Consider the following 10,198-nt stretch of genomic DNA (forward strand, 5'->3'; position numbering starts at 1 on the left):
TGTGAAACAGCAACAAAAAGCAGAGCATTGCTGTTAAAAAAATTGGCTGATGGCTTTTATACAAATAAAAATCTGAAAAGTTTGGTTTGTATTTCTATTCAGCCCAATCAATATTTCATAAAACATGTGATAACAATTGTTGGAGGAAAGGGCCAATTGTGAACATCAATTTTTAAGTCTCGTCACAGTTTATTGGCTGGATTTAGGTTTAGAGTTTGACTGGAAAACTCTAACAAATGCATGTTCCTCGATCTAAACCATTTCACTGGACCATTAATGTTCATGGCTGTACCGCGACAAAATGTGGAAATGTTTAAGATGTAAGAAATAAAAGGGACATAAAAGTCCCAGGGGAGCAGATGGTTAAGGTTTATGTCTGCAAGCAGCTGACCTGGGTCGATACATTAGATCTTAGAGGTAGATTCATATTTCCAACTCCACCCATCTGGTTCATCACTGGCTGACGGTTCTACAGAAGACACAAAACCCAAAGCTTTAACAGAATCAAGACTTCATCAGACTCCTCTGTGTGAAGGGCAGAAACTTTCTACCATAGCTAGTAAAGTTTAACAGAAATCACAGTCATAGAACTCAAACGATGAAAAAATTTAGCCCATCAAATGTTGATGGACATTAAAATCATACAGGAAGATTTTTCCACTTGACCAAAAGCTAACGGGGATTTTTTGATCTGGCTAGAAACAAGTTGTCAAAATTCTGCTTATGATTATCAAATTATTGATGCAATTTGAGTGACAATTATTTTAGTCACAATGATCAATAAATCAATTTAATATGCTCCAAATGTATCTATATATTTTTGTCTATTAAAATAATAAAACAGTAAATGACACTGTATTTTGTCATAATCATACCAAGGGTGACGGTACGTGCTTTTCTTCAACTTTCCACCAGGTGGCAGCTTGTACCAATATCACATATGAAGCTGTGTTAAACAGTAGTGAAGAGTCTTTCGTCAAAGACTCGGTTCGTGAGTTATACAATAATAATAAAAAGACCAGATTGTGAATAATAAGTATCTATGGAGTTTGTGCAGGAGTTTGTTTATTGCAAAGTGTTCCAGGGACACTATGCTGATTAAACAGGAAAGGTGAAACATCTTTTGTTTTTGTTTTTCTGTTTGCTGCAGTTTAAACCCAGTGAACCCCAACGACCTGCCTGTTTGCTTCGGTCAATCTTCTTTACTTAGAAAAATGGCTGCAGTTTCAGAATGAAGTTGAACATTCTGCAATGACATGGTTTCAGATTAAATGGCAATGAAGATAAACACTGGATTAAGAAGAGAAAACAATTCAGACTGAATTTTTAAAAGGGTATTTATAGAATAGAAGCAATAAATTAAATTACTAATAACTGCAGTCAAACCTATAAATCTTCACTGTTGAAATATTGATAACAAAAATAAGATTCCAATTACACCCCAGCATGTTATGTGGCTCAGATTAATGATATTAAACCTCTGACCAGATCATTTTGTGCCACATTTACTTCTTCTTGACCTGTCAGATTTGCTTATTTAACCACCAGTTAACATTGTGTGTCATGCATTCCAGAGTGTGATTACATTTTTTTGTAATAATCAATCAAAATTAGTAAAGTCTCACCAACAGTTTCTGCATATTAAGTTATGCGCCTTTGTATACCAGACTGTGTTCAGCACTAGTTTTCCTAATCGTACCAAATATCGGGCCACTTTACAATAATTTAAATGAATTACATCTAAAACATAATTAAAATGTTAGCATATAAATAGCACCCCCCCTCACTACTTTGTTTTACATGTTTTCAATGTTTGTCTTTACATATTGTAGAAAACATATTTAAAGACATTCACATAATGTCTACAGCATTCAATTTGAACCAAAAATAACAGTAGTATTAATATTCAGCAGGTTTATTTGGATGTTTAACCCTTCTGTTGTCCTAAAACAGTGTTTCTCAATTCCAGTCCTCAGGCCTCCCTGCTCTGCATGTTTTAGATGTGCCTCTATTCCAGAACAGCTGATTCAAATGATTGCATGACCCTCAAGTGCTGCAGAAGCCTGTTAATCACCTACAGATTCAATCCAGGTGTGTAGCAGAAGGGAAACACCTAAAACATGCAGGGCAGGGGGGGCCTGAGGACCGGAATTGAGAACCACTGTCCTAAAATAACATTTAGTGGATCTTTGGGGAATTTTAACACAGTGGCGGGTCATTTTGACCCGAGGACAACAGGACGGTTAAGATGATCTCAGAGTTAAACATTAAAAACTACAATGTTTTCCTGCCATGTAGACATTTTTAAAAATTAATCCATATATTACAAATTTTACTTAATTTAAAGCTAAAATATCAAAAATTTGCTTTAACACATATAATTTAAAAACAAATGTTTTAAATGCCAAAGCAGGAATATTTTGTACTAACCTGCACACATTATTAAAACAACAAAAATATTGGCTGCTTTTATCAGAAGCTTCAAAACTAAACAGAGGTGATAAAGGCGCCGCCTACCAGCTGGGCCTGGAGTCTGTGCTGTAGCTGGAGCCTCAGGTTGTTGGGCTGCGGCGGTACTATTGGATTGGGACCACCCGGTCTCATGCCAGGGGCCCGGGGTCCTGGGGAGCCCGGCATTCTCATCATGGGCGGGTAGCCTCCTGGGGCCACCCTTTGAGGTCCCATGTGGCCCCCCATGGATGGGGCAGGGTACAAGCCATCAGGGGGCATGCCGCCATAACTGGGCTGCCCTCCATACTGCTGACTGTAGAGGGGAGGTTTCAGGCCGGAGGGAGAGTCCGACGGACCCAGGTACTGGTCCTGGTCTGAAAGAGGACCCTGCAGAGAAAGATGGAGGAGTTTTTTATTTTTGTTGTACAACACCTGGGAAAAAGTACCAACATAGTTTGAGCTTTTCAATATTTTGTGGCAACAAAGACCAATTTTATTAGGACTTTACGTCACAGACAAACACAAACTGATGGGAAATTTGTGAAGCAGATGAAAAAGTTTAGACAGAAACCTTTCAGACTACTTTGAAAATTTTACTGATCTTATTGTGCTGTTTGATAACCAAGATCATTTGGAATGAATGTTTGTTTGAAATTAAATAATATTTTGTAAAGTGTCTCGAGATGATATTTACTGTGAACTATGAATAAAACTCAATTGAATTGAAAAATTATGCAGAATTTGAATACAAATCTACAGTTATAAAAAATGTTTCAATTGTTGTTGTTAATAGTTAAAATATTGAACTATTAGAAAACCACCAGTCTCTCCCTGTCCACTTCTCAGTTATGCAACACTGTGTTCTGTTACACTGAAAATCCAGTAAAAATGCTAAACAAAAACACTGAAATTCATGATTGTAATGATTAAAAACAAAGATTTAAGGAGTATTTTTACTGCTGTATGGAAGTATAGTATCCAAAGTTTGTTTATTTTAATAAAGAATGGTATAAATTCTAAAACATTTCATTTTATTGTTGGTTTATTCTCAATACCTCAATATGGGTGAAGTTCCTTTGTCAGGAACAATACATAAACAATAATACATACTAAATCATGTAGCTCCAGAAATACATTCAGGATTTCTGGCTGTACCTAATAAGAAGGCGCTGTCTCTTTAAGGCAAACTGGACCAAGCTCACCTGTCCAGCCAGAGTGGGTATTCCCAGCATCTTATCTATCTCCTCCAGACCCTCATAGTCCTTCAGCACTGAACACAGCTGGTTCAGCAGAGCACCTTCATCCGTGTGTCCTTCAGAACCACAGCAACCGATTCCGTCCTCCTGACGGACGCCATACGGTGGCCTGCAAAGCAACTTCTCATCAGACTAAACTAAACCAAAACCCGCTCTTCCTTTATGCTTTAGCCTGGACTGAATGTCAAACCTGCTTTGGTTTCCATAGTGATCCATCATCATCATTCGGTCTGGCCATGGAGCCGTCTGATTGGGCGGAGCCTGCTGCTGGTGGTAGGGCGGAGTTGCCATGTCTAACTCTAAAGTGGCAAACAAAGGAAAAATATCAACGTCTGCACAAACTGGATGCCAGTTCGGGAGCATCTGATTGGTTGATTCTTCCCACCGTTGCCCATCATCTGCATGCTGACCAAAGCTCTGGAGACATTTGGACCAGTGCTTCTTGGGGGGAGTGCAGAATTCATGTTGGGTACCATTCGACCCACTCCATGGGCCATCATGGGTCCTGCACTGCCCCCTGTTGGAGCATGAGTACCCCAGGCCTGCTGCATGGGGCCTCGAAGGCCTGCAGAAAGAAAGAAGATTCCTATGATATCATTTAATTTTCACAATTAAGAAAGTGTTTAGAAATTCACTGACTGTTCATTCTGACCTGTGTTGGTTACTGCTGCCTGGTTCATGCTGGTGTGGGTTCCCATCATTCCTTGCTGCTGCAAGGAATATGGCCCATTGTTTCTGTGCTGAGGAGGGAAAGGCCTGGTGGGGCTGGAGCCCATACTGCTGTCCAGAGACATGCTCCTGCCTGGAGGAGCCCCCTGACCGGCCTGGCCCGGCCTGACACCATTAAAGCTCGCTGCAATGACAAAGTGTTTCCACTCCTATTAAAATTTTGGTAGAAGTGTTTAGATTTAATCCATCTGATTTCTTTTAAAGACATATTGAAACATCCCGCTGAAGACGTACCTGCGGCTCCAACGGGAGGGAAGGCTCTGTGCTGGCTGGGGGAGCTGCTGCTGCTGGTGTCGTTCATCTGCAGGATGTCACTGATGATGGTCTGTTTGTCCACAGAGGAGCCAGCTGGCACAGCTGATGAAGAGGATGAAGAGGATGGAGGCTGACTGGGAAACAGCTGCTGCTGGCTGCTGTTTTGCAGGTCCTCTAGCAGGTCCTCCAGCTCAGATGCCTGGAAGCAGCCACAATTATAAAAGTAATTTATTACAGAAATTTATTTCTATGACATCCTCTCATATTCAAGACATTAATGAAAATCCTGCTAAGCAAATTTTGAGATCAATCAAAACTGATTTGCACAACTAACCTTCAGAACATTGCCTTTTATCAGAGAAATTCACATTTTCACCGAGTCCTTTACAAGTATAAATTTGGTTTTAATGAGATTTTAAACTAAAACTACTTCATGCGATCCTTAACGGAGAGCACCTGCAGGACCACCATAAAGATTTTTATGGTGGTCCTGCAGGTGCTCCTGCTTGTTTTAAAAGAAGGTATTTTTGTAACAATTGGGCATCCTGATTTTAAAATGCCCCTCCTTCAAAAAATGTTTGATTTAAGTTCAGATTGTTTTATTACATTTAATCTAACATCATTTCATCATATTATATTTCACTTTTTTATTTCATTTCACTTTTAGTATAATTTTTTTTTAAAACTTTTTTTTAAAATTTTATTTAAATGCATTAAAATACATTTATTTTCTAAAATGTTTTTTTTTTTCTCTTCTCCAAACTGATTTTAAGCAAAAAACCATTAGTCAAGTATGATGACAACTTTGACAGAAACGGAAACCCCACTCAACCCTCGCCAGTAACACATCGTAACCCAACTCTTTACACACACACACACACGCACACACACACCCACCCACACACACATCCACACACTCACAGAGAGAGTGGACAGATATGGTTTCCTAGGGCTGTTTGGCTGATGAATAGAGTGGAGAGCTAAAAATAAACTTCCAGCACTAATGAGGTCATGTGTGATGTACAGTAGGACACACAGAGGTTTGGGAAGCATTACATGTGAGGACAGCTAAATATTTTAAGGTTATATTTGAAATCATTGGTATAAAGCATTACATCTGCATCAATGCAATGAGACAACATATCATGAGACAAAATGATGAACACTCACTGATATGTTCAGAAATTGGGGATCGAACCACATCTAATAAACACCTCCTCTTCCTTTTGAACTACTACATATTTTACTCCATATATTGTTTTTTGTTGGTCCAAAAACACCTAAACTGAGCAGTACTGCAATATCATCAGCAGATCCTTTTAAAACATACTTTCCTTGGACAGCAGGAGGCTGTGGTGGCCAACCTGACAGTGGCCTCAAGCCACTGTCGTGTATGAAATGTTTATGAAATGATTGACTGCTCTTCTTGTCAAAATCCAGCAAAGCATTGCAGTGGTTGAAGTAAATTAATGTTCAGATATTATAAATGCTTACAGCAGTTGATACAGATCAAAGATTGATTAGTTCTAATTCTTATCAAATTTAACTGCATGTCAGCCCACAATAGTTCAAGGACTTTAAATCTTTAGGAATATTAAAAGATTTTGCTATCTGCATTTTCCAAATAATTTCAATAATTTAATTGATATTTCTCTAGCTTTTAAAAATTGCATGATATTAAACTATTTAAATTTATATTTAAATATTTTGGTAAGCTAATAAGTCATAATCACAAGAGATTTAATGACCACTTAACAAACCCCCTTCCTGGAAAAGCTGAAAAAGGCTTTCTTTTGTGGAGTTTGGGTATAGCTCTCTTCTTCTCTGGCTCCAACTTCCCCTTCGCCGGACGCACCACTGGTTGGGTGGTCAGATCCTTTGTTTGGAAACTGAATCTCAGCCATCTGCCTTTCACCCATTGAACTGTCTTAACGTTTGCCAATCCACATGCTCTTTCCAAACAAGAAAAAAAGTGCAAACTCAATAAACTTTGCTTTACATGAAATCATCCATTTTCTGACTCTATGTGAATTTACTGCTGACTCCCATCAGCTGCAAGTAAGACATTTATCAGTCAGAATCACTTTAAACAATCTCACTTTTAAAGACAAGGCAGGGCTGTTGATCTGGACTGGCGTTTGCAGCCCACAGAACCTGGTCTCTTTATATTTTATTATCATTTATTTGCTTTACCTTTATTTTATATTACCATCCATTTATTTACATTTGTATTTACATTTTAATATGTGCTTTGAGTGTTTTGAAGTGTTTGCAGAAACTCTGGAAGCTCCTGCTGAGGAGTGAAAAGGACGATACCATGAACGAGGAGTTGATTCCCCCAGAGGAACTGTAAACCTTTACTCTTATCTTATGAAATATGCTTCTCAGGATTGTATGAATGAGTTGTATTCATGTGAGTGTGCAGCTGTTTTCTGCTCCCCCTTCCTTCAGGGCTGCCCACTGTCTGTTACTGGGTTGTTCCCAATTCTAATAAAAGCAGGAAAAGACTCAGTTGAAGCTCCAGAGTTCAGGCTGAAATCTGTAACTGGGTTTCTACTGTTTTCTCCCTGCAGGTAAAACTAAATTCTGACTCTTGTCTCTTCTTTGTGTCTGTGTTCAGGTCATTTAGACCTAACAGAGAAAGAGGAAGAAAGTTGTTTTTTAACATGAGGAAACAAGCGACTTTTGGTCCATTTGTGAGGTGAAATTTATTATTATTTTTTTAATAAGGTTTTTTAGGCTCATAAAAATTTTTAGTCTCTAATAAAGTTTTTTAGGCCATTATTTAACAGATTGAACAGGAAATTGGGAGGAGAGAGAAGGGAATGACATGCAGCAGATTCTGCAGGACTGGAAATTAAACCCAGTTGACAAACAAAACCTAGAAGTCACGTCCTAAACAAAACATAATTTGCTGCCTTACTATAAATCTGGTTAAAAAATAACTGAATTTGGCATTTCATGGCCCTTTTCCTTCTCTTTTATACAAGCAGACAGCACATAAACTCAACGGCACAAAAGCTTTATATTTATTACAAAGTATTCATCTAAGAATCCATTTCTTCCTGTGATGGAAATGATTTCTGATTAAATTCTCTGTTTTCATACTTTCATTGATTCTTCTTCTTTTTACCTTTTCTACACGGTTTTCATGTTAAATTGCACTTTTTTGTTAAGTTTGCTATATTATCCTGAATCTGTATTTCTAAATAAAGACTAACAGAAAGATCACACAGTAACTGTTATTTTTGATAAAAACGTTTTTTCTTATAACAAACAAACCAGATAAAACAAGTTTGAGCTTCTTTATGGTCCAGAGTATTAAATTATGATCAGATTAAATTCTAATCTTCAATTAACACCCTGGAACCTGAAAAAAATCCAAACTTGTTAAATCAGCTTTTTTATGTTTGGTATAAAAACAAAACAGGATTTATCAAATAAAAACAGGAGAATGGACTGAACTTGTGTTGATCCTTGCTGGTCATGTTGACACTCAAAGAGCTTCACACTACAGTCACATTCACACACACACAGGGGGCAACTTGACACTAAGTGCCCTGGGGCAGCTCAACATGTGGCTGAGGAAGCTGGAATCGAACTTGCAACCTTCTGGTCACAAGACGACCACTCTACCCGCTGAGCCACAGTCACACTAAAACAGCCACTGCATGATCCTTTTTATAATCTTTTTAAAATACAGGTTTAAACAGTTTAATGAGCTACAATTCAGTTCAATTTAATATAAAAAGTGTGTAGAAAAGGTCAAAGGTCAAACCATAACAGCACAAGTACAGAGAAAATAAACAGAAATCATTATTATTATTAAATTAAAACATTTTAACTCTTAAATCAATACGTTGCTATAAATATTGAGCCCAGTGTTGCAGCTCTAAACCAGTGAAGGAAAAAGTGCCAACGAACGGCTGATTCAGTTAATCTGACCAGTTAATCTGACCAGTTAATCTGACCAGTTCAACAATAAAACTGGACTTTATGGTTTGGAGTCTCTTAAAGTGTTTTGGGTCGATTTGCAGCGACCAACTGACCTGACCGACATGTTTTAGGAGATGTGGGGGGAAACCGGAGCACCCGGAGAAAACCCACGCAAACACGGGGAGAACATGCAAACTCCACACAGACGGTCTCTGTGAAGATGCAGCGCTAACCGCTGCTCCACCGTGCTGCCCTCGTTTTTTCCAATTGGGTTGGGAAAGGATCTATTTTCTAGTTTGTTAATGGGGGACAAAACTTTGCCGTTTTAAATGTTAAATTTGACGGAGCGTGGCATGGCGCCCCGTTCACAGAGGCTACAACCTCCATGGGTTCGATTCCTCTTTTCCTCTCTTCTCTAAATATCAAAATCAAGAACTTTAAACTTGTTCTTGATTGTCTTCACTGTTTTGTTTTTTTCATGACTTTTTCAATCGCAGCATGTTTCGTACCTTTTTCCAAATTGAAATTTTTGATTTTTTCTTTTTGCCGTCCTGCTTGGTTTGAGTGTCTGGATGGTCCAATTCCTCCAGGACGGATTCTGCAGCGATCTTGGTCTCATTTGTGGGTTCTGGATCCGTTGAACAATCTGATAAAGGTTCTCCTGAGAGTTCCTCCTCTGATGAAACCTCTGGACTCGAGACTTTAACTGGGTCCACTTGGCTCTGTGAGTCTTCCTCCATCTCTTTGGAAACTGTGATGGGTTTTGGTTGGAAATCGTCTTTCTCGTCTCTCAGCGTGTCGGGCTGCAGAAGATCCTCCTTTGCTCCCTCCAAATCAGTTTTCACACCACTAATCTCCTGCTGGTGTTGTTCTGCTTGTTGTTTGAGTGCAGTGACATAGGTTTCATACCAACAGTTTAGCTCCTGGTACAAACCTTCAACATTCTCCAGCTCAGCCTGGGCATTTCTTTCTTTCTCCAGCAGGAATTTGATCTCTGTTGTTGTGTTGTTTTGGAGGACGGCATATTCGGCTCTCAGGTTGTCCAGAAGTGCCTTGTCCTCCTCTGATTTGTCTAGAAGAGCTTTTCTCTCCTGCTTCATGTCCTGATGGTATGTTTCAACCTGCTGCTTCAAATGCATAGTGTCTGTTTCATACCTGCTTTTTAGCTCTTCGTATGAAACGTGAACCTGATGCAGTTCATGGAGCATCTGCTCCTCCCTCTTTTGCCGGATTGTGATTTCTCTAGACATTGTTTGGAAGAGCTCCTCCTTCTCAGCTCTCAGGTTTTTGATGAGCTGCAGATTTTCTTTCTCTCTCTCTAAGTTGGCATCTTTCTCTTGTCTGATCTCCTGCCAAAATGTTTCCATGTCTTGTTTTAGTCCTGAAATTTCGTTTTGATAGTTGCAGTTGAGTTTGTCGTATGAATTTTTGAGCTGATACAATTCTTCCTTCAAAAGTGTCTCGCTGTCTTGCAGGACTGCGACCTTTTGTGACATATCTTGAAACATTTTGTCCTTTTCAGCTCTTAGATTCTCCAGCAGCCGTTGTTCCTCCATCAGCCTTGCTTCATA

The 10,198-nt window shown here is 38.9% G+C and overlaps 1 protein-coding gene across 1 annotated transcript in view; it reads right to left on the reverse strand.

Annotated features, from left to right (window-relative positions):
* Positions 1-10,198, reverse strand: part of LOC122841636 (nuclear receptor coactivator 2-like) — a 55,446-nt gene that overhangs the window by 3,655 nt on the left and 41,593 nt on the right. Inside the window, exons 12-18 of the mRNA XM_044135110.1 lie at positions 4,671-4,890; positions 4,360-4,560; positions 4,093-4,272; positions 3,898-4,006; positions 3,654-3,816; positions 2,518-2,838; positions 392-469 (exon numbers count right to left, since the gene is read on the reverse strand). Of these exons, the coding sequence (XP_043991045.1) occupies positions 392-469; positions 2,518-2,838; positions 3,654-3,816; positions 3,898-4,006; positions 4,093-4,272; positions 4,360-4,560; positions 4,671-4,890 (1,272 nt within the window). The remainder of the gene's footprint in view (positions 1-391; positions 470-2,517; positions 2,839-3,653; positions 3,817-3,897; positions 4,007-4,092; positions 4,273-4,359; positions 4,561-4,670; positions 4,891-10,198) is intronic.

This window comes from Gambusia affinis, linkage group LG12 (assembly GCF_019740435.1).
Source record: "Gambusia affinis linkage group LG12, SWU_Gaff_1.0, whole genome shotgun sequence".
Classification (NCBI taxonomy): domain Eukaryota; kingdom Metazoa; phylum Chordata; class Actinopteri; order Cyprinodontiformes; family Poeciliidae; genus Gambusia; species Gambusia affinis.